This window comes from Papaver somniferum, chromosome 1, assembly GCF_003573695.1.
Source record: "Papaver somniferum cultivar HN1 chromosome 1, ASM357369v1, whole genome shotgun sequence".
Lineage (NCBI taxonomy): Eukaryota > Viridiplantae > Streptophyta > Magnoliopsida > Ranunculales > Papaveraceae > Papaver > Papaver somniferum.
This window is the reverse complement of record NC_039358.1, coordinates 77,966,420-77,991,746: the sequence shown is the minus strand read 5'-3', so window position 1 is coordinate 77,991,746 and position 25,327 is coordinate 77,966,420. Positions and strand designations below refer to the sequence as shown.

Genomic DNA, 25,327 nt, shown 5'->3' with positions numbered 1-25,327 from the left:
CACCTCTTAACGTCTAACTAGATCCACAATATTGCATTTATTGAGGTATGGTGCAGTGGTGCTATTTATGCAATGGATAAGGTTTTCATACCTGGTAACATTTGACTATTTCATGGTTCATTCCAAACTCCATATTGCAGAATATGATGGTGAACGTGGACATCCATATAACAGGTGTGGGTTCGAGTAATACATGACGGTGAATGAATCTCATGAACGTGTATATAAATGAAAAAATCTGAGTTCAAGAAAATATAGGACAAAACGAACTCAACAACAAATTAAGTATCCAATGGCAGCTGTGGAAACTATCTATAATCCAGAGGGCATGGTGCAGTTGCAACAATTGATGAAGAGAAAGCTGATCCGTTCGGAAACAAAATGGGATTTCAGAGATGTGGTGGATTTGGTTTTAGAAATTGTAGAACATATAGGGGTCTTAGCTGCTCCTTTTTACTTCACTTGGGGTGCATTTCGGGTTGCAGTGATATTGTATCTTGTGACATTGCATCTTGGGATTAGTCTTTCTTACCATAGAAACCTCAGTCACAAGAGTTTTAAGCTCACGAAACCGCTTGAATACTTGTTTGCATATTTTGGACTACACGCTGCCCAGGTTACTCACTCTTTAACTATCACAACATTTTTGTTTGTGTAACCATTTATCTGTTTGTTGATTGTTTTTGGCTTTACTTATACTTGTTGTTGAAATTGCTCACCAGGGAGACCCAATGTTTTGGGTAAGCATTCACCGTTACCACCATCAGTTCACGGATTCTGACCGAGACCCACATAGTCCAATTGAAGGATTTTGGTTCAGCCACATGAATTGGATTTTTCATCACAACTATCTCAAGGAAAAGGTTTGCCTCTCTCTGCTTAATCATTTCGCTTAACTTGCTTTTAAGGTTCATCCAGATACGGCTTGAATGGTTAATATATGGTCGGCTTAAGTTGACGTATTTAGCACATAAATTAATGAAGTTGGATATTTCTTTGAAACGTTGCATGTTTTGCAGTGCGGGGAACCAAACATTGTCATGGATTTAGAAAAGCAAGTCTACTACAGGTTCCTACGAAGAACACACTTACTTCATATAGTTGGACTTGCACTTCTGTTGTACGTCGTAGGAGGATTACCGCACCTTATCTGGGGAATGGTAAGTACGAAGTACACAGGCATATATGTCGTCTCCAATATTCTGCAAAATTGGCCCAGGCTAATATGTTATATTAGAATCGACACTTGCTGGCTGACTTTCTGGCATACCCTCTGCTTAATCTCTCTTAATTTATATGAAAATTCTAACTTTTGTTGTCCATTTTAATTTTCACAATTTTATTTTCAGGGTGTTAGAATCGCAGTTGGCCATCATAGCACATTCATGGTGAATTCAGTATGTCACGTATGGGGGAAAAGGCCATGGAACACCAGAGATTTATCCAAGAACAATTGGTTGATGGGGTTATTAGGACACGGAGAAGGTTGGCACAACAACCATCATGCTTTTGAGTTCTCAGCTCGGTTAGGGCTGGAATGGTGGCAGTTGGACGTTCCTTGGTACATTTTACAGCTACTTGCATATCTTGGATTAGCAAAAGATGTCAAAGTCCCTACTGAGATTCAAAAACTAAAATTATCTTTCAAAAACACTACTCAATTTGATCAGCTGGAGAATAGTAGTACTAAATCTACATACCGATGCTTATAACAAGTACTTGAATTTCCTCAAAACTCAAGTACTACAGGGAATTTCTTTCTCATTAGTAAGGTTTAAGGGTGCGCGAAAATCAGCACGCGAAATGTGTAGAGCCTAGCCCCGGTTAGGTTACTATGTGCTTGTTAGTAGTCGTTTATAGTAGTAAACTTTATCAACTGCAATTTGCTCTTGTTGTGCTTTTGTTTTTATGGTATGAGTTTAAGGTTATTTTTGCAAACAGATATCCGATCCCCTGTTTGAATATTTAATTATACAATCACTGGAGACTAATAACCAAGTATTAGAAATAGTCCTAGTATCCCACATTATCCTCGGGTAATCCTTGAAAGCCGGTTTTCGAAATTAGTTAAGCCCATGGATTTACATTACCACAAGCAAAAGTAAGTAACAAATTCCAGCGGTACCGTACACGTATATCTTATCGATACAAAATAATTAATTGAACGACAAATCAACTCACTCAAAAGTCAAAAACACTCGGTCACCAAAAATGTTTTTCGGGTGGGTCATGATTTTCATGTGAGGCCCATCATTCTCAAAACACCTCGTTATTGCATTTCATGATTTTGGGGAGTCCATTTGAAGATATATACTGCACCCACGAGGGCCTCGACTTTGCGCTTTAGCAAGCAAGTTCAAGCGAGATGATCAGCGGGGACAACTTGGTTTAAGCTTTAACTTTAACAATCCAACTCTTTCTCAGAGTATTAGATGTAATTAAGTGACTATCTACATATATGTATGTCAAAATAGACGCAAATGAATTCCACACTCCTACTATAACGTGTCAACCTGCCATCTTCATTGTAGCTGCAAGCCCCTTCTTCTCATCTCTCTGTCAATTATACACGAGAATTAACCGTATTTAGAAATGCATGATGCGTGCATATTTGGAAATGCGTCTCATATACGTGATATTAGAACAGCGGATAAGTATTACTTTTCAAAAAAGACTAGCGGATAAATATTACTCTGCTTCATCAATTTGAATAAGAAAGCAAGTTATAAAAACCATATTGGGAGCTTAATTAATAAGTGTGCATCTAAAATGTCTGCAGAACCTGTTTATAATCCGAAGAGTGTGGTGGAGTTGCAGCAGCACACCAAGAATGATCAGCTGGTTCTTCAGAAAATAATATCGGATTATTTCAGAGATGCCGTGAACTTGGGTGCAATAATAGTGGAACACATAGGTCTCTTAGTTGCTCCATTCTACTTTACTTGGGATGCATTTTGGGTTTTTTGGATATTGGCTTTTCTGACAAATTATTTAGGGATAAGTCTTTGTTACCACAAAAACCTTAGTCACAAGAGTTTTAAGCTCACAAAATCTCTTGAATATTTGTTTGCTTATTTTGGACTTCATGCTGCACAGGTTAGTAAGCTGCCTATCTCTTATAAACCCTGTTATTTGTGCGTTGATATGAATGTTTATTGTGTTGCTGAACTTGATCATTACCAGGGAGACCCAGTATCTTGGGTAAGCACTCATCGATATCACCACCAGTTCACAGATTCTGATAGAGACCCGCACAGTCCAATCGAAGGGTTTTGGTTCAGCCATATTACTTGGCTTTTTCAACACACACATCTCAGAAAAAAGGTTTTATTCTCTAATTTTTTTTATTCTCTGGGACTAATTAATAGTTGTACACTACAAGTACACATTTTTAACCTTTTTGTTTTCTTTGACAAGCATTCCTTTCTAGTTGTGTCTTTTTATGTAGTTGTTGGTCGCTGGACACAATGTATATGAGATCATTGACAAGATTACTGTTAATAGCTGAACATTTCTATGGAGATCTCCTCCTCACAGGGTTCTGCACATCCGCAGGGTGGGAAACGAAACAATGTAGTGGATTTGGAAAAACAAGCATACTACAGGTTCCTTCGAAGAACGTACCCGCTTCATATAGTTGGACTTGCACTTGTATTGTACATCGGAGGAGGCTTACCGCACCTTATTTGGGGAATGGTAAATACATTTCTTTTGCTGACTTAGGATTTGAATCTGACTTGGTCCAAGTCAGACATTTGATTGATTCTTTTTTTTTTATATATTTCTAATGGTCCGACTTGAAAGTTGGCTCAGCTCATTGCTCTAATTCTGAAGTACGTGAATCAGAAATAATTTTGTAGGAACATAGTGGGCACATATTTCGACTGGGTTCAACAAATTTTTATAACTACTATTTAATAAATTTTGAATCACTGTTGATAAGTCGGATTTTTAATTTGATAAGTCAGCTTCAGATGAGTTACATTCAAACGAGACATTTGGGTCAGAGAAACAAACAACAAACTTGGGAGTACAAATATGCTATGTATGAGGAAAGAGAACAATGGATGGATCCTTGGTGGTTTGATCAGCCAAACTAGTCTCCAATATGCTTTTGTTTATGTCAAGAGCCTTTGAAGAATTTTGAAATCAGGGTACTTTTGCAAGCTAACCAAGCAGATTTATAACTTTGTTTTAATACTTGTAGGGTGTTCGAACAGCACTAAGTCACCATGCCACATTCGTTGTGAATTCATTGTGCCATACATGGGGGAGAAAGCCATGGAATACCAAAGATTTATCCAAGAACAATTCGGTGGTTGGCTTATTAGGACATGGAGAAGGTTGGCACAATAACCACCACGCTTTTGAGTTTTCGGCTCGGTTAGGGCTCGAATGGTGGCAGCTTGATGTGCCTTGGTACATTATAGAGCTACTTGAGTATCTTGGGTTCGCGACAGATGTTAAAGTCCCTACGGAAATTCAGAAATATAGAATGTCTTGCAAAACTTATAATAAATTTCATCAAAATGAAAAAGACTTTGAAAATCCATGGATACGCGCGTTTATTTGGTGACTTGGATTTTTTTGGATCTCAGTACTTCCAGGAAATTTCTATACGTTACTTCCACCTGTTGGTAAGCTTGTTAGAGTAAGGTACGCAGTATTAATGTTGTGATCAAAACCTAGCTCCTTGTAAATTGGATAATGTCCTTGTTGACAGGCCTTATATGCAGAGTGACTATATAAATTGTAATGGTTGTTATGCAACTGAAAATGAATAGTTCTTAATCGTGGCTCTTAGGTTGGCTCTGTCGTGTTTAGACATGATCACATGGTGCATCACATTACCACATGCAAAAATACGTACCAGAATCGAGCGGTACCGAACACGCATCACTTGTCACCATAGACATTAATACTGGACTAGCATTGAGCAGTTGACTAGTCCAGCAACATTCATTACTTGAATACCGCTACATGTAGCGTCGACAGATTTGCACCTTGCTGTGAAAGCTGGTTGCACAGGTGGTTCAAATAGCATGGCTTCAAGTCATCATCCAAGAGGACTTAAAATACACACAATTGTTAAGGGACTGGTTCATTACAGACAACACGATTCGAAAACCAAATTTCAAATTGAATGTAAGAGCTGAAATACTTATGGTTTGATGATAAAAAAAAATCCGAATTCCGTCAAACTTTTTAGGAGAAATATCAACGCATGTGGTTTATCGTTGGGTCTATATTGTGTTTAATTGCATATTCACATGATGCCTTAATAACAAAAACAGGTACCAAATTTCATTGGTCGAAAGCTACCAACTCAACAATTTCTTAGAAACTTATCAACAAGGTATTTAATTTTACGTAAATATAACATAGACAACAATACGTGAAAGTTGACCATGCATCTCATGCGTGCATATATGGACATGCGTAGATATTTAGATCTCTGATAGCTGAAACTTTATATATCAGAGATGCGTGCATATATGGACATGCGTAGATATTAGAAACTTTATATATCAGAGAACCGTAGCTAGTGGGAACTTATAATTAAGTGTGCATCTGAAAATGGCTGTAGAACCTGTTTTTACTCCGAAGGGTGAGGTACAGTTACAGAGCACAAAGAATGATCAGCTGGTTCTTTCGAGAAGAAAATTGGATTATCTCAGAGATGCCATGAACTTGGGTATAGTAATTGTGGAACATATATATATGTCTCTTAGTTGCTCCATACTACTTTACTTGGAACGCATTCTGGGGGTTTTGGGCATCGTTTTTTTGGACTAATTGTATAGGGATAAGTCTTTCTTACCACAGAAACCTTAGTCACAAAAGTTTTAAGCTACCAAAATCTCTTGAATATTTGTTTGCGTATTTCGGACTTCATGCTGCACAGGTTAGTAAGTTTACACATCTCTTTGAAACCCTGCTATTTGGACGTCGATGTGATGTGTCTTTATATTTACTGTGTTGTTGAACTTGATCATTATCAGGGAGACCCGATATTTTGGGTAAGCATTCATCGATATCACCACCAGTTCACAGATTCGGATAGAGACCCACATAGCCCAATTGAAGGATTTTGGTTCAGCCATATGACTTGGATTTTTCAACACTCTCGTCTCCGAGAAAAGGTTTTATTCTCTATTTATTTTTTTCTTTTTCTTGTTGATTGGTGCCTTAGTTGGGACTAATATATGATTTTACACCCGAAGTACACATTTTTAGTTACTCTCTTGTTGTTGTTGTTGTTTTGGGTGTACAAACATACATTTCTAGTTATGTCTACATAATTTTATGTATTTGTCGATGGACAAAATACATGAGGTCATGAACCAACTTAACTATAGAGTATTTTTTAATATTTACTAATTGTCTTGAAGAAAAATTGATAGCTGAACATTTCTTCTCAGATCTTCTCATTGTAAACTGTACTGTGCCGTGTGGAAAACGGAACAATGTAATGGATTTACAAAATCAAGCTTATTACAGATTCATATAGTTGGACTTGCACTTGTATTGTACATTGCAGGAGGGTTGCCGCACCTTATTTGGGGAATGGTAGTACATACATTTATTTACACAAGCTATTTTTGTTGACTTGAAATTTTAATATGACTCAGCCTTGGACTCGCTTCAAGTACGACGTCAGATCTTTTATTTTTTTATGAAATCAGAATGATGACTTTGTTTTAATACCTTTTGGGTTTTAGAATAGCACTCGAAACCCACCTCTCATTCGCGGTGAATTCAGTGTGTCATACATGGGGGAAAAGGCCATGGAATACTAAAGATTTATCCAAGAACAATTGGGTGGTAAACATATTAGGACATGGAGAAGGTTGGCACAACAACCACCACGCCTTTGAATTCTCGGCTTGTTTAGAACTCGAATGGTGGCAGCTCGATATGCCTTGGTACGTTATAAAGCTACTCGAGCATTTTGGATTAGCAACAGATGTCAAAGTCCCTACTGAGATTCAAAAACTTAAAATGTCCTACGTAACTCCCAACGAATTTCATCAAAGGGAAAAGGACTGCTAAATCTATGGCTACCTTTAGTTAGTGACATGGGTTGCATAATTCACTGCTATGAAGTCTAAAGTACTTGAGGAAATTTCTCTCTGTCACTTTCACTCGTTAGTAAGCTTAATACACAATCATAAGGCACTCGAGAGATTGGGTGTAATGTCCTTGAGTGTACTGGTTATGTAATAACTAAAAATGAATAATTTATAATAAGTGTAATGATGTAAACTTTTCCTTGGGCCACTGATAGTAGCAGTTGTTCAAATTTCAACCACTGGTGGCGGTTGTTCAAATTTCAATTTAGTTAGCATTGAATAAGAATTATGAGCTTTGATTGTTTTGACTCTCCTCATATGGCATGGTTGTTAATGGGTTACCAGTTTATTGAGAGGGAACTAAAATTCATATAAGACGAACTAGAAAGTCATCTATCTTATACGAATTTTGGTAGCATCCCGAGTAATCTGACACCCCATTAGAAATGTTTTTGTTCGAGAAAAATGAGCTTTTAATAAAAAATGTGTTGGTCTTGGTGTGGTTTTATCTAGTGACTTATGGGTCCAAGGATATACTTGCTCATTTTATGAGTGAATGAATCTCTCTTTAGTCCCACATTGGGTACAATAGAGAAGGAGTTCCACTATATAACCATATTCTTATGGATATGTTGTAAAACAATGTGGGTGGAGCGGGTGGAATGAAAAATACATGTTTCTACCCATGCATATGCGCGTATACCATGCATCAAGTTCTTCTTTTACACTGATTTATCTTTGGCGAGTTTTTCTTTAGGAAATTATTTTCTTCAGAGTTTTATTTATGGGTAAATTCCTTTTACGTGTTTTACTTGTTTTTGAAGAAAACCAAAACCTAACTTGATTTGCAAGTATTTCATCCTATAAATACAATTCCAAATTCTGTTTTAAAAACACACAAGAAGCGACCATCTTTCTGTCTTCTTTTCTTCATCTTCTTGCTTTTGTGAGTTTGCGGTGTTTTACTTTCCATCCCCATTGTTGAGTTCGAAGAGAGGGTAACTTGGGTTGCGCTAACTCAAGTTATATCGGACAGTCTTATCCTGGACACATCTTCGCTGTGAGGGGTTTAGCATTACTCAACTCGAGTATACCCGCGAACTAATGTGTTAAGAACAACTTGTTGAACCTGTGATTCTGCCCTCGTTAAGTTATTTCGGTAGAGTTGTTTCGGATTAGTTTTTTACATATTATTTTGATACGTCTAACGTGTTGTTCATTGTTACAAGATTCCAACAGTTTCTATATGGGCTCACACGCCAGTTTAATCTATATATATCTTGGGATTCTGTGTTGGGAATATCATCTATACATGGTGTGCCTGAAAAGAAAAAAAAAACACTGCAACATGGAGGAGCTAGTTGTGCGAACAATTTTGAAGAAAGCCCGCGTTTTTATGTCTTCTCGTAACTATTCCAGCTTTTTGTTATGTGATCGTTATAAACGTTGCAACGGTAGGGGTCTCCAACTGTCGTGACGGTATACTTGGAAACCTTGTGAACAAGTGCATCCCAGGTACCCGCCATAGCAACATTGGTAGTGTCTTCAGCAACCAAGCTTAAAAGAAGATACTGTATATATCCCACGTGTTTGGTGTTTTAGACCCATCAATGGAGGAGAGATGGGATTTCCAGCATGACAACGCTAAATGGCATTGCACCACGCTGTCCAAGCACTTTTTTCTCTGACAGTAAATATCACAGTACTATTCCACCAATACGCTTTGCCTCTAAATCGAACAACAGAGGGAACGTATATGGTTTCAATACACGTTTTTCTACAATGTTTCTCTTTTTCTTAGAGAGATCTACGTCTACCAATAAAAGTAAGCATAAGGTATCACCAGTATACTTTTTCTCTGGAAAGGGTTCATCTTAATGCAACCAAAAGCGCGTGCACAATGCAAATTTTAGTATATAATATACTAAGAATGGTTTGAACTGTTATCCACAAAAGGATATTGAGTATCCAAATATGGCCCTAGAAACTGGTACACAATATCCAAAGGATTCAATGCAATTGAAAGAACAAGTTGTTTTGGAGAAAAAAGGTGACTTCTGGAATCGTGTGAACTTGGGGACACTTATAGTGGAACATATAGCGGTTTTATTTGCTCCTTTCTATTTCACTTGGAATGCATTTTGGGTGGCAATGATACTGTACCTAGTGACATTAAATCTAGGATTCAGTCTTAAGCTCACGAAACCACTTGAATACTTGTTTGCTTACATCGGACTTCATTGTGCACAGGTTAGCTAGCTAGTTAAATTTCTCTTTTAACTCATTACTTTCTGTGTTTGCTCTGCATGCATGTTTATTGATGACGTCGTGGAACTTGCTCATCAGGGAGACCCTATGTTTTGGGTAACAAATCATCGTTATCACCATCAGTTCACAGATTCTGTTCGAGATCCTCATAGCCCTATCGAGGGGTTTTGGTTCAGCCACATAGGTTGGGCTTTGCATAACAACTATCTCCGAGAGAAGGTCTGATTCTATCCCCGTTGTTTAATATTTAGCATAAAACAGTAGAGGTTTTTTCAGTTTATGTTACAAATGGTATACTTCTCTCAACTATCCGTATCTGTTTGATCGACAAAGGTGTTAGAGCACTGCTCGGTCAACTCGCATTCGTTGCTATCTCAAGCATGTTTGTCAATGTTAGTGATCAAAACTATAAGTCTTGATTTCTAGTCTCTTATAGCTAAGTCTCGGACTAGGATAGTAAGTGTAATTGAGCTCAAGGACTTCATGGCGATTCATCATACAAGTAGAAGATCTACTCAAGGAACCGGTGGAACTTCTCGACAAAAAGGTATGTGGAGACTTGAACTTATCTGTCACTCAAAAGTCTATCTATTCTATCTCCTACTTTTTGAGACAAAAGTCGTATGCTATATATATAGACTAGATCATACACATTTGGTATTTTGAGTCGAGTATACCTCGCCTATCTATATCTCGAAATGTGTGTTGGTAAGCTTTTGGCTTCGACCAAGTTTATCTTTACCTAGTGACGAAAGTCATGAATGTTTCAATCACCTTGAAAATTGCTTTGACGAGAAATAGTGTAACAACTATATAACATCCTCTAAGAATGTTTCAATGATTGGAATGAGAGTTTAGATTACATAACCAATGGATTCCTTGAACCGAAGTTTTCGAACTTTGTTGATCAAGAGAACCGGAAGTATGGCAAGTGCCAAATCCGCGAACCCAGTCTGCGAACCGGCGTAGTTCTCGAACCCGAGAATTTCTGCTGGAGTTCGTAAACTCTATCCGGTGTCTTAAGTCCACGAACCTAGTCTGCGAACTTGAGAAGGTTATATATCTAATGATGATTTCTGAACTTAATCTGAAAAGACTAAGGAATGCATTTGCAAGCCGTGGCTATTAAAGTTCATGAATCGATTCGAGTGAATCAAATCATCTTTGCTTCAATTGTGTCTTGTGTAGTTACATAAGATTTCCTTGCAATTGAACAACTCTCTTAACTAGTTCATTTGAGTCAATTGAACTAGTTATGGTGAAGAAGAACATGGTTGGTATGAAAGGCTCATATGGTTAAAACTCTTTGGGTAGACTATTGTTGAACCAAAAATGTACACATTTGGGTGCGGTTAACAAACCTAGAAGTATACAGTCATTTGTGTATGACAAGCTAAGTTTTCGATCTAACAGTTGAGAAATATTAGCTTGAATATAAATCAGGTTTTCATCTAACGGTGGATATTGATTGTTTTGTAACTAAGGCAAAATCCTGATTTTAAAGGCTATATAAAGGAGACATCTAGTATTTTGCAAAACTAATCCCTACACCTTACGTGTGATACTATTTTGCGTGCTAGAGTCGTTTCTCCTTTAACCTTTGGTTTTCTTCTTCTAAAACCATGTTAACGACTTAAAGACTTCATTGGGATTGTGAAGCCAGACCGATACTACTTTTATCGTAGTTGTGTGATCTGATCTTGCATCTTCTATCGTGACAGTACAATCATATTGATTGGCTTGAGATCGTGAGAGTTCTCCGATAGGCAAGATATAAAAAGTAATCACAAACACCTTCGTCTCATCGTTTGTGATTCCACGACATCTTGTTTCGCTACCATACGATTAAGATTGTTATGAGGTGATTGATTAATCTAGGTTGTTCTTCGGGAATATAAGACCGGATTATCAATTGGTTCATGTTCACCTTGATTATTATAAAAAACGGAACAAAAACTTTTAGGGTTTTTCTGTGGGAGACAGATTGATCCTTTGAGAGACTTGTCTGTGTGAGACAGATTTGTTTATTGTTAAAGCCTGCGATTTTGGATCGTAGCAACTCTTAGTTGTGGGTGAGATCATCTAAGGGAATCAAGTGCGCAGTATCCTACTGGGATCAAAGGCGTAGGGAGTACAACTGTACCTTGGATCAGTGGGAGACTGATTGGGGTTCAACTATAGTCCAGTCCGAAGTTAGCTTGGAGGAGGCTAGTGTCTGTAGCGGCTTAATACAGTGTGTATTCAATCTGGACTAGGTCCCGGGGTTTTTCTGCATTTGCGGTTTCCCCGTTAACAAAATTCTGGTGTCTGTGCTATTTATATTTCCGCATTATATTTTTTATATAATTGAAATAATACAGGTTGTGCGTTTGTGATCATCAATTGGAAATCCGACCTTTGGTTGTTGATTGATATTGATTGATCCTTGGACATTGGTCTTTGGTACCGTCCAAGTTATTCCTTGTGTTTGATTATAGACTCGTTGATTTCTATTAGCTTGAGTGAATCAAAACAAGAGAGAGATATTAACTCCTTGAGATACTTTTACCTAGATTGAGTCTGACTGTCTAGTTGATTCTCTAGAAATTGTTTCGGAGTTAGTCCATACATATTGCTAAGCGAAATATTGGGTGGTGTTGTTAGACCCCCCCTTTTTCAATTGGTATCAAAGCGGGCAAACACGTTTAAGACCTCAAAAGTCTTTGTTTGTGGCGATCTGAGGATGGACAGTTTTATCTTTAATGATGCAACATCAGTTCAGAATTACTCTGATGGGTTTCAAAGTCCCGAAACCTCTAAGAAAACCTCTGTCTCCTGTCCTTTGTCTGAATCTGCATTTGATTGGGAAAAAAAAATCTCTTGATGAACAATTGGATGATCTTTCAGATGATTGTGATTCAGAAGAAGGGAAAAGTGTTGATGAGGAAGTTTCTTAATATATCAAGATGTTTGATCAATCTTTGAAAGAGAAGAAGTCAACATCTTGTTTGAGAAAATACATGGCTCCTCTTTGTCAAGAAAACAGAAAGTTGAGAAAACTCTTTAAAGGATATGATGGCGGGTATAGACTCCTAAAATCTATCGTTAAAGATCGTGATGAAGATTTACGCATAAAAAGGTCTAAATGTGATAATCTTCTCCGAAATCTCGGTTTGTTGAAAGAAAAACTTGTAGATGCTGATGCAAGATATGACTCTCAACAAAAATGTTTTAATGACAAAGAACTCAGTCTCCTTGCCAAAGAAAAATCCTTGGAAACTGATCTTGCTGCTGCTCTTGATAATGTAAAATCACTGGAAGAGAATCTGAGAAGGTTCAATTCGAGCTCTACAAAATTATCTTCTATGTTTGGAGCATGTAAAGAACATCGTGATACACGTGGTCTGGGCTACAAAGGAATAGACGCTCCAAGGACTAGTAAGATTAATTTTGTTAAAGCTAGCGAAAATTCCTCATGTGAGAAACCGCTTGCAGCATGCAATAGATCTAAAGGAAAAAATTGTTCTCCCTCTAAATCGACTCGCATAAAGACAGGCAAACCCTTGAACTGCTATTACTGCGGAAACAAAGGACATCCTGAGCAGAAATGTCGTTTACGGATTAAGAATGAAAAACTTCACAACATTCTTACATGGGTGTCTAAAGAAGTTATTAAACCTGTCCCTCATTTTGTTGGGTCAAATAACAGGTTCTACAATCAAACAGGACACCGTAGTAAGTTCCTTCTTGATTGTGCTGCTGGATCAAAAAACGCCAACAAAGGTAGGAGGAAGAACAATAGCCGAGCTACTGATTTCCTAAATAAATCTGAAAAGAGAAAAAGGCATAGGAAAAGAAAGGTGAATTCCTTGTCTCTCCCTGAAGAAGAATGTGGTTCCAAGACTCTTGATCCAGACTTCATGCATATTAATAATCGGTCACAGAACTTAAGATCAGCATAAATAAACTCAAACGGGGCATCAAAAAGACTTGGATAACAACTAGCTCAGGTATTTCGAATTCCTCTCTTGTTAAACCTTCTTCAACTATGATGTGTGATTCTTCTCTAAATCCCCTTGAAGGAGAGAAAAATGAAGTCAATAATGATGGGCCAAATGCTCATCTTAATCCATTATGACTGCATAGGGTTGCATCCATCTTTTAAACAAGAAGGATGCTCTTTGGTCTCAAGTTGCTTATCTTGAGAATGTTGGAAGGAGTGCTTTGAGATTTTTTTTTAGTTATTTTTTTTTCTCTTCTTCTCTCCGTTCATCCCTCTCACTAACGATTGACAGCTTGTACACGTACTGGACCCACACGAGCGCTATGGTTCCTAGGGTTTCTGAATGCTTTATAAGTATTGTGTTTCATAAGGTTAAAAGATTCAGTTGAATTTTTTTTGTACACAATGGATGAAAGCAACAAGGTTGTTGAAGTCAAGCAGGACAAGACCAGTGAATTGATTGATATCTCCATAACATGCTTTCGTGGTGTCATTCATGAAAACAAACTACCAGTTCAATTGTCTTCACAATTGGTAGGAAATATTCTTCATGATTTTGAAGTTGTTCGTGAGCATCTCGGGATTGCAACAAGGAATCTTGGTTTTCTGAGAAACGAACTAAAGAAGGCAATTGATGAACTCGTCCATGTTCAATCTCTCGTTGCTGACAGGGTTTAAGGTGTTTTAAATCAAGTTTCCAGTGTTACTTTTGTTGCCTAATATGTCTTATTTTTGGTTTAGTTGGAAGAATAACTAGTGCTTTGAATAGTGATGATTGTGAATACACATAACTATTATTTTCATCTTCTTGTTTTTTGGTTTAAAATTCTAAAACTGTTTGGAGGATGATGTTTTGCAATATTTTTGATCCTGTTATATTGCAACTTGTTATGGGATATTTATGTTTACGTCCGTGAACTTTGTTGTCCCATATTTTGTCAAAAGTAAAGTCGTTCATGATCGGTATTCATGTATTGGTTTAAGAATGAATAGACTTTTGACATATACAAAAGTTAAGCCTATATTTTCAACCGTTGACGGAAGATAGGTTAAAATCTTGTGTATCTAAGGATTATGTCTACTAAATATCGTTATGCAAATAGTGATGGAAGATAGAATGAATCCTTGTGTATTCCACAGTATTGATCTTCACTGATCCATATTTTATGTAATACTGTGAGGCTCCGTAATGTGTCTTATGTTGAGCACGATACAACTAAGTTGATTAATTTTTGATTAGCTTGGTTGGTTGTTCCGTAAGATACTTTATGTTGAGCATTTGTGAACTAAATTAATCATCTTGTTTGGTTATTCAGTTATTGCTCCGTAAGTTCTCTTATGTCGAGCAAAACAAATTACAATTAAATTGATTACATTTGTGATTAGTTTGATTGTGTATTCCAATTAGATTAATTATGGGATCTCTTGTAATTAGTCTAGTTGAGTTTTCATATATTCCATGAGTTTTTCTTGTGTTGAGTACATGAACGATTAATCCAATCACTCTCTTGTATGATTAACTTAGTCGTTGCTCCGTAAGTTTACTTATGTTGAGCACAATGAATTAAATTGATCATTTTTGTGGTTAATTTGATTATGCATTCCGATTAAATTAATCATGGGTTTTCTTATGATTAATTTGATTGAGTTTTGGATATAAAAATCATTCTCAAGGTTTTGGTGTCCAATAAAATCCTTCGTTTCTCTTGAAATTAAGGTCGCTCGTTGTTGTTCCCTTGGGAATGACATCAAATGTGGGAGAGTTCTTTTGAACTTGTGCTTAATGGTCATATCTTGAGGGGTGTGCAGCTGTGGAATTTTAGAGGGGTTATCTTGTATCTTTAAACTCCTTGATGAATGTTGTTAGCTTCGTCTATATGATTGCATCTAAATAAGATGATGTGTGTTTCTTTCTCTCAGTCATGAAATGTCTCTTACAGAAATTTCATTATGACCCCGTTCTTGTACCTTTTCCAATTTTATTGACAAAAAGGGGGAGAACTAATATGTAGTTCACACTACAAATACATATGGTTTTCGGATCATTGTGTAAGGGGGAGTGGTTTTCATGTGAGATGGAGTATTGACTAAGGGGGAGTGATACATATCACCATAGTATTATTGTTGAAGTTGTGATACAATTGGACTTTGACATTGTGTAATAATACTATGCAACTGTATAACAATGATCGAGACCGATGCTTTCTCATTGTTATAGCTACGGATCTTCAACAACGGTGATGCTAAACTTACAACCTTTGGGATCATTGGAGTACTTGGAAGTGACGAAGATTTCGAGGAATGTTGAAGATTAGACATGTGGAATAGGAGCTACTAAAGTTCATTATCTTTTTTGTATTCCATATGTATTGATAGTTTTGTCATTAAAATTGACAAAGGGGGAGATTGTTAGAGCACTGCTCGGTCAAACTCGCATGCGTTGCTATCTCAAGCATGTTTGTCAATGTTAGTGATCAAAACTATAAGTCTTGATTTCTAATCTCTTATAGCTAAGTCTCGGACTAGGATAGTAAGTGTAGTTGAGCTCAAGGGCTTCATGGCAATTCATCATACAAGTAGAAGATTTACTCAAGGAACCGGTGGAACTTCTCGACAAAAAGGTATGTGGAGACTTGAACTTATCTGTCACTCAAAAGTCTATCTATTATATCTCCTACTCTTTGAGACAAAAGTCGTATGCTATATATATAGACTAGATCATACACATTTGGTATTTTGAGCCGAGTATACCTCGCCTATCTATATCTCGAAATGTGTGTTGGTAAGCTTTTGGCTTCGACCAAGTTTATCTTTACCTAGTGACGAAAGTCATGAATGTTTCAATCACCTTGAAAATTTCTTTGACGAGAAATAGTGTAATAACTACATAACATCCTCTAAGAATGTTTCAATGATTGGAATTAGAGTTTAGATTACATAACCAATAGATTCCATGAACCGAAGTTTTCGAACTTTGTTGATCAAGAGAACCGGAAGTATGGCAAGTGCCAAGTCCGCGAACCCAGTCCGCGAACCGGCGTAGTTCTCGAACCCGAGAATTTCTGCTGGAGTTCGTAAACTCTATCCGGTGTCTTAAGTCCGCGAACCTAGTCTGCGAACTTGAGAAGGTTATATATCTAAAGATGATTTATGAACTTAATCTTAAAATACTAAGGAATGCATTTGCAAGCCGTGGATATTAAAGTTCATGAACCGATTCGAGTGAATCAAATCATCTTTGCTTCAATTGTGTCTTGTGTAGTTACATAAGATTTCCTTGAAATTGAACAACTCTCTTAACTAGTTCATTTGAGTCAATTGAACTAGTTATGGTGAAGAAGAACATGGTTGGTATGAAAGGCTCATATGGTTAACCTCTTTGGATAGACTATTGTTGAACCAACAATGTACACGTTTGGGCGCGGTTAACAAACCTAGAAGCGTACAGTCATTTGTGTATGATAAGCTAAGTTTTCAATCTAACGGTTGAGAAATATTAGCTTGAATCTAAATCAGGTTTTCATCTAACGATGGATATTGATTGTTTTGTAACTAAGGCAAAATCCTGATTTTAAAGGCTATATAAAGGAGACATCTAATATAGTGCAAAACTAATCCCCACACCTTACGTGTGATACTAGTTTGCGTGCTAGAGTCGTTTCTCCTTTAACCTTTGGTTTTCTTCTTCTAAAACCATGTTAACGACTTAAAGACTTCATTGGGATTGTGAAGCCAGACCGATACTACTTTTATCGTAGTTGTGTGATCTGATCTTGCATCTTATATCGTGACAGTACAATCATATTGATTGGCTTGAGATCGTGAGAGTTCTCCGATAGGCAAGATATAAAAAGTAATCACAAATACCTTCGTCTCATCGTTTGTGATTCCATAACATCTTGTTTCGCTACCATACGATTAAGATTGTTATGAGGTGATTGATTAATCTAGGTTGTTCTTCGGGAATATAAATTATCAATTAGTTCCTGTTCACCTTGATTATTATCAAAAGACGGAACAAAAACTTTTAGGGTTTTTCTGTGGGAGATAGATTGATCCTTTGATAGACTTGTCTGTGTGAGACAGATTTGTTTATTATTAAAGCCTGCGATTTTGGGTCGTAGCAACTCTTAGTTGTGGGTGAGATCAGCTAAGGGAATCAAGTGTCCAATATCATGTTGGGATCAGAGGCGTTGGGAGTACAACTGTACCTTGGATCAGTGGGAGACTGATTGGGGTTCAACTATAGTCCAGACCGAAGTTAGCTTGGAGTAGGCTAGTGTCTGTAGCGGCTTAGTACAGTGTGTATTCAATCTGGAATAGGTCCCGGGGTTTTTCTGCATTTGCAGTTTCCTCGTTAACAAAATTCTGGTGTCTGTGTTATTTCTATTTCCGCATTATATTTGTTATATAATTGAAATAATACAGGTTGTGCGTTTGTGATCATCAATTGGAAATCCGACCTTTGGTTGTTGATTGATACTGATTGATCCTTGGAGATTGGTCTTTGGTACCGTCCAAGTTATTCCTTGTGTTTGATTATAGACTCGCTGATTTATATTAGCTTGAGTGAATCAAAACAAGAGAGAGATATTAACTCTTTGAGATACTTTTACCTAGATTGAGTCTGACTGTCTACTTGATTATTTAGAAAGTGTTTCGGAGTTAGTCCATACAGATTGCTAAGCGAAATATTGGGTGGTGTTGTTAGACCCCTGCTTTTTCAAAAGGTATAATATTGATGTCCATCTTCATGATAGAATACCAAAAAATGACATCAAGATGATAATTCTTTGATGATTTTGTCATCGATATCATGTATTGTAGGTCGGAAAATCAAACAATGTGATGGATCTAAAGAAACAATCCTACTACTGGTTCCTTAGGAGAACAGATCTACTTCATCTTGTTGGATTGGCGCTTCTTTTGTACGTCTGTGGAGGGTTACCCCACCTTATCTGGGGAATGGTAAGTTAGTAATTAATAGTCTACATGTAGATGGGTACAATTCGATTCGTTTTGTACCTAAAAAGGAGTTCGGGTACGAATTTTTCCTGTTTGGACTTCAATACTGTACTGCACGTTGACTGTTACTATATCCTTTGATCTGAATTTAACCTTACTTTGTTAAATTCCTGTCTAGACAATCTTTTAAGAGTTGATCTATAGTTTTGTTTTAATTAATGTTGTACAGGGTGTTAGAATAGTTGCTGTGCACCATAGCACGTTCATAGTGAATTCACTGTGCCATACATGGGGGACAAGGCCATGGAACACTGGAGATTTATCCAAAAACAACTGGGTGGTGGGTTTATTAGGATTTGGAGAAGGTTGGCACAACAACCATCACGCCTTCCAGTTCTCCGCTCGGGTAGGGCTGGAATGGTGGCAGCTTGACATTCCTTGGTATATTATAAAGCTACTTGAGCACCTTGGATTAGCAACAGATGTCAAAGTCCCTACGGAAATTCAGAAGCTAAAATTATCCGTCAAAGTTCGTAATGCATCTACCCAACATGAAGAGTAGTACTACAAAATAATTATCTTGGTTTTCTTCAACCTTATGTGTGTTACTTCTGGACTTATTGCAACATGCGAGATGCACCATTAATGCTTATTGCATGAAAAAGAAAATCATTGATACCTATTTCTTTATCTATCTATCCATATACTTATCTATTATATATATATATATAGATAACCGGTCTTGGCGAAGCCGGATATCTCTTCTTATTTTACCTTGATTTGTTTGTGTGTTTTAAATTTATCAATATGGTTGTATTAAATATAAGTTGTATGATTTGATTTTTCAATAGCACCATTCTCTATGTTTTAAATTTCTATTGCTTGGTACATTATAAAGCTACTTGAGCATCTTGGATCAGGAACAAATGTGAAAGTCCCTACGGAGATTTAGAAATTACAATTATCTTTCAGAGTTCATAATAAATATCCTCAGTCATGAAAAGTTTTTGTCCCGAGCTGAAAAATTAGTTGATTTTTATTAGAGGGAGAGCAAAAATGGATCCGAGGAGAGCGAAAATCGTAGCCGACTCGCTAACTCGGACCTAATCAACATAATTGTCGGCGGAGGTAAAATGTCATTAAGGATAATTTGGTCCGAATTAAGAAAATTATGTTGATTAGGTCCGAGTTAGCAAGTCGGCTACGATTTTCGCTCTCCTCGGATCCATTTTTGCTCTCCCTTTAACAAAAATCAATTAGTTTACCCCTCTTTTGTAAGAGTGAAAGTGGGAAAATATGAGATGTATATTTTAATCACCAAAGAATGATAGCAAAGAACGAATCTCAAATAGTAAGCACTTCTTATGAATTTGACACATTTAACAACTTTTTAATTTGAAGAAAAGGATCATTCAAAGCTAAAATATCATCAAAGTCATACAACCATCAACTGAAATAACTGAAATAGAATAAGTTCAAAGAAGTTCTTACAACCATGGCATAAAAAGAAAAGAAATAAAACACTTAAACATGGGTATTATTGCGACGATTATTTTCAGCAATCCCAAATATCCCTTCGGCAAGATCAGGGTGAACTTCCAATTGATAAGTGCATAATTCATATGATTTTAGTGTTCATTCCATACTTGTTTTAGCTATTATTCTTGCATATTTTCGTATTATTACTCTTGTGTTTCTCTTATTTGTCTCTATTAGGTGAATCATCTAAAAAGGAGCTACAAAGTGCTGAAAAGAGCTATGAAGAGAAGTATTCCAAGTATCCAAGTGCCCAAGTCCAAGAGAAGTTGAAGAAGTGCGACTTAAAGGAGCAAAACGGTCAAAATCAAGAGACGGGCCAAAGACCGAGATTAACTCATTCAAATTAAGGATTTCTCATCACCATCTTAAAGAGAATTGAAAGATAAAAAAAATGCGAAAAGAATGAGGTTATTCCGAGTTTGGACGAAGAAGTTACGACCAAAACAAGTTTTTTATCGAATACCGAAGACAAGCAAGTATGCATATGGGTATGTGAAATGATTTAAGGTATGCAAACGGGTATGCATACTTATTTCCTGTGGATTAAACTGAAATTTAGGTATGCAAACAGGTATGCATACCATTAAGGCCAAAAAGTCCCAAACTATGTTTGGGGTATTTATTTACTACTTTTTAGGGTCGGGTTCTTTAACCGACTAGGATACTTGGAGGCCAAGCATTGTAAACCTATATAAATAGGTATTAGGCCTTCCAAAGAATAAAATCGATCTCATATCACAAGCTAGGGTTTATTCTACTTCAAAAACCTAGGGTTTACCCATTTGTGTGTGTGTGTGTGGTGGGTGGGGGGGACCACCATTATTCATCTTCTTTGTAATATGAGTAGCTAAATCCTTTGTTGATTAAGTATGAATTCAATGTTCTAAGTGTGATGCTTTATTATTAATACAAATATATTGAGAGTTTTTATCATCATCGTTTGTCTTTACCATATCTAGGGTTTATGAGTGATTCTTAGATTGATTTGGGATGCATACTAGATTAGTCTATTGATCATTCTATTGCTAGTAGAGGTTAGGAGATAACTAATCGTCGAATAACTCTCTACACAAGTAGAAATCGCGAGATCTTGCAGAGGTATTCTGTGGAGAAATCGCGTGTGAAAGCAGCACCAACAAGTGAACCTCGAGCTAAGAGTTTAACTACTTGGATTAACCTAATTCACAAAGATTAAAGCGTTCGATTGGATTACACCTTGAGTGAGCTACTACTTGGTGGTTTGGTTGAATAGAATCTGATATTGGATAGCTTCCATATCCGTGGTAAAAGGAGTTTTGGGGATAGCACTAAGCTAGCTGCTATTCTACGGTTGGTGATGAATGGTTCTTATGAACGATAGATAAGTATACTAATCCATCTATCGCTTGGTAACGTTGAAAGATTCCTTGATCATCTCTTTTATTTCTTATTGTTTTTTTATTTATATCTTATAAACCAAAACCCCCATTTGTTATTCACTTTATTTTGCTAATACAAATAACCTATCAATTACACATCTCTCTGTGAGAACGATCTCTTACTACCGCTATATTACCAGTTAATTAGTGAGAAATATATTTATTAATTTGTTGAGCCTACGACAACCCATCACCAATGCAAAATTAACCTTTTCCTCAAGATATGCAACCTTTTGACGTAGTTGAGAAATCTCAGGAGTGAGGATGAGAGGAAGGTGCAGTGTTTCCTCTCATTTTCTCAATTTTTTCCATGGTTAAAGGTTTTGGGCTTCCAAAGGACGACCCAAATGGAGAAATTCCAAAGTGACTGCAAATCCTGGTAATAAGACAAGGAAAGCCAACGGATTTTCTTACCTGACAGACACTAATCATCTGACGAATAATTAATCCAAAAAATCAATATTCCTTCCTTGAGCGAGGTAGTAGATCGAGTTCAGTAACAGTCTTGGTCCAAATATTTTAATCAATGATGCTTTGCATAAGATTGGAGACAACAAGTTTTCCAACTGCTTTCAGATATAGATCAACATCATAAACAACCAATTTTCCTTCTTTCCAAGCAACAGACTTTCCCAAAAGAGTATTACACATCGTCTTTAGAAGGTTGCAAATTATCAGGTTGAGGAACTTCAAAATCACCATTATGTTGCAATCCAATTGTTCAGAAATAATACCACGAGTTACAACAAAAGTTTTGTTCTTAACAATGGTGCCGAACATACAGTTAGAAATATCTACATTATGCAAATTTGTATCAAATTGGCCATTTCGGAGTGAGAAGTTCCCATACCCCGATGAATAAGTCCCCATTCATGAGATCTCATGAACTCGGGGAGGCTTCGAACCTTAAGAACTGATGCATCATTTTTTTTTCCCATAATCGTCGTTCGATTACAATATTCATTATATGCAACAAAAGCATGCTCACTAACAAAGAGGGGTCGGAAAACTAGCATCAAAATAACGTTCATCATCATTCTCATTACTTTTACAGGTATTTATCCTACTAGAAATTCCTCCACGGTGATTTCTTTTTCTTCCATGCATTTTTGAAGCAGAGAAATACCAAATGCACCTAGAAAAAACTCATCAAGTACCCGGACAATTGACAATGGTAAAGCTCCGGAACCATGACAAAGGCAAATATAATTGATCACCCATTGAAGGAAATTTCGCAAGAAATACAACCAACTCAAAAAATCGTGATTTCATCAAGAAAATGATTTTTGATAGTGATTAATTACGGAATCCTTTCGGTTTCTCTTTCTAGTTCGCGAACTGTTGAGAAGAAGCACAAAGAAGAAGAAGAAAAATAAGAAGAATAAATAAAAACAAGATTTTGTTATCTCTTTTTGTGTGTAATCCATAAGACCAAGAACCAGTATAGTTCTAAAACCGGATTTTCATAAATTTTCATGGTGCGCGAATCGCACATGTGTTACCAAATCATGTAGTTTTTAGCATTCTTCTCTTAACAAAAAAAGTTCATTTCTTAGGAGCAAGGCTCAACCAAGAAAAAGATAAAATAATTATACCTAAAGACAAAAATCAAGATATTTGTTCTTAAACAAATTTGATCATAACACAGAGTGATTCCATGAAAGAACTCCCTTCCAACTGCTTCCAAAAACTACATAATTGGGAGTGTTTTTATATGTAAACAAGAGATATTCCTGAAACATCAATAAATTGCTTACCACACGAGTCAGAAGTATAATGAGATGAATATCCTAGATGCCTTTGTCTTACACCTCTTTAGTGAAAGTGCTTGGAGACATCACTTAATACTGTATTAGTCACTTCTTTTCTTACAGAGAATTTTCTTGAAATCTTCATGATTGAAAAAAATTTAACGTTTTCTTGAAGACTCTGTTTCACACCATTATTGTGAATTTTAGAAAAAATATAGTTTTCATGATGTATCAGATCATGGTTTGAAATATGTTCTGAGAGATACGAATTAGTCTCTATCTTTGAATTGAAGCCGAAATTAAGTTCTTTTTTAATATAAGAATAGGGAGTATAACACTCGTTTATCAACATATCAATATCCACCTCAGCAAACACATTATCCACCATGATACAATGTAATATGTCAAGAGAGTCTTGTTTCTTCTGCAGATATAAATCCACATCAAGAGTAAGATTTTCTAATTTTTTTCTCAAGATCAATGAAAGGGTTTTTCTTTTCCAGGAGGCGGTCTAGTCATAATTTCTTCAACTTGAAAATGCAGGGGTCTAACAACCACACCCAACAATTCGTTTGGCAATCTGAGAGGACTTACTCCAATACACTTTCTAGAGAATCAACTAGACAGTCAGACTCAATCTAGAATAAAGTATATCAAAGAGTTTAATATCTTTAACACTATATTCAATCCGCAATCAACAAATAGAAATCTGCGAGCCCGATTGAATATAAGAGGAGTTACTTGAACGGTACCAAAGACCAATGTTCAAGTGTCAATCAATGTAAATCAACAACCAAATGTTGGATATTCTAATTGATTGATCTTAACTCACAACCTGTGATATTTCAATTATATAACAAAATATAATGCGGGAAAGAAATAACACAAACACCAGAATTTTGTTAACGAGGAAACCGCAAATGCAGAAAAACCCCGGGACCTAGTCCAGATTGAACACCACACTGTATTAAGCCGCTACAAACACTAGCCTACTACCAATTAACTTCAGATTGGACTGTAGTTGAACCCTAATCAGTCTCACACTGATTCAAGGTACAGTTGCGCTCCTTACGTCTCTGATCCCAGTAGGATACTACGCACTTAATTCTCTTAGTTGATCTCACCCACAACCAAGAGTTGCTACGAACCAAAGTCGAATACTTGATAAACAAATCTGTCTCTCACAGAAATACCCAAGAGCTTTTGTTCCGTCTTTTGATAAATCAAGGTGAACATGAACCAATTGATAAACCAGTCTTATATTCCCGAAGAACAGCCTAGTATTATCAATCACCTCACAATAATCTAAATCATATGATGGCGAAACTAGATATTGTGGAATCACAAACGATGAGACGAAAATGTTTGTGATTACTTTTTTATCTTGACTATCGGAGAAATAGATCTCAAGGAAATTTTACAATTGTACTCGTACGATAGATACAACAAGATCAGATCACTTAACTACAAGAAAAGTAGTTCGGTCTGGCTTCACAATCCCAATGAAGTCTTTAAGTCGTTAACCTATAGGGTCTGGAGAAGAAACCTAAGGTTAAAGGAGAATCGACTCTAGTTATGCAACTATTATCACACATGAGGTGTGGGGATTAGGTTTCCCAGTTGCTAGAGTTCTCCTTTATATAGTTTCCAAAGTCAGCAGAAATATTCGGTTCGAGAACTTCCGCCAGTGTGCGTACGGGTACGCATACTTAAGTTGACTAGTTAAGAGTTTGTCAATTCCCAAACTCAGCAGAAATTCACGGACGTGAACTTCCGCCAGTACGCATACTTAACCTGTCTCTTTCACCAATTTTGTATACACATATATGCATACACTTGGCTCCCGGTTGTTTGAGGGTAAAAACTGTTTCTGTTGTTTTTGGTAAATTTGGGTGTGTTGATGAGAAACGAATTCAAACCCTAAACAAATGCACTGCTTGAGAGTACTTTAGATTCAAGATATCAATCTGTAAGACTCTAGCCTAAACCAAGAAATGGCCGTTCCAGATTCAATTCGGTCACAAGGTGAAAGAGTGTAGGTGGTGGATTTTCGACAAAGGTTAAATTCGTAAACTCATAATTATACGAAGCTCTGATTCAGCAATCATACGTGAGTATCGAGACACGGGTCTTTCATAGAATTCTCAACGGAGAGTACTTTCTCTCAGAGTACATGTAGATATGTAGTCTCACGACTGGACAACAACATATCTCATGAATACTGAATACTTTCAGTGATTATTTCTTTATAGTATCACGAGATGGACGGCTTCTAGACAGCTTGCTCTGCTAGTATAGAGCGATAACATCTTCAGGAACAAACAACAAGTT

At 36.7% G+C, this 25,327-nt stretch overlaps 4 protein-coding genes across 5 annotated transcripts; all 4 read left to right on the top strand.

Moving 5' to 3' along the window:
- Positions 1–292: 292 nt before the first annotated feature.
- Positions 293–1,712, top strand: LOC113339108 (palmitoyl-monogalactosyldiacylglycerol delta-7 desaturase, chloroplastic-like). Its single transcript, XM_026584507.1, has 4 exons — positions 293–616; positions 723–863; positions 1,020–1,160; positions 1,350–1,712. Exons 1-4 carry the CDS (start codon positions 293–295, stop codon positions 1,710–1,712), a joined length of 969 nt encoding a protein of 322 aa, XP_026440292.1.
- A 996-nt stretch (positions 1,713–2,708) lies between these two features.
- Positions 2,709–4,791, top strand: LOC113291396 (acyl-CoA C20 Delta5-desaturase-like). 2 transcript variants are annotated; one of them, XM_026540940.1, is made up of 4 exons: positions 2,709–3,096; positions 3,184–3,324; positions 3,556–3,696; positions 4,208–4,791. In XM_026540940.1, exons 1-4 carry the CDS (start codon positions 2,770–2,772, stop codon positions 4,574–4,576), a joined length of 978 nt encoding a protein of 325 aa, XP_026396725.1. In that variant the 5' UTR covers positions 2,709–2,769; the 3' UTR covers positions 4,577–4,791. The 2 variants fall into 2 exon arrangements, with proteins under 2 accessions (XP_026396725.1, XP_026396720.1); XM_026540935.1 differs by having other exon boundaries at positions 3,538–3,696.
- Positions 4,792–5,577: 786 nt separating this feature from the next.
- On the top strand, positions 5,578–7,360 carry LOC113339013 (acyl-CoA C20 Delta5-desaturase-like). The gene is made up of 5 exons (XM_026584442.1): positions 5,578–5,613; positions 5,705–5,905; positions 6,003–6,142; positions 6,451–6,510; positions 6,708–7,360. Exons 1-5 carry the CDS (start codon positions 5,578–5,580, stop codon positions 7,051–7,053), a joined length of 783 nt encoding a protein of 260 aa, XP_026440227.1. The 3' UTR covers positions 7,054–7,360.
- A 1,687-nt stretch (positions 7,361–9,047) lies between these two features.
- On the top strand, positions 9,048–18,850 carry LOC113338928 (icosanoyl-CoA 5-desaturase-like). Its single transcript, XM_026584345.1, has 4 exons — positions 9,048–9,323; positions 9,420–9,560; positions 18,151–18,291; positions 18,518–18,850. The coding sequence occupies exons 1-4, from the start codon at positions 9,048–9,050 to the stop codon at positions 18,848–18,850; spliced, it is 891 nt and encodes a 296-aa protein (XP_026440130.1).
- The last annotated feature ends 6,477 nt before the right edge of the window (positions 18,851–25,327 follow it).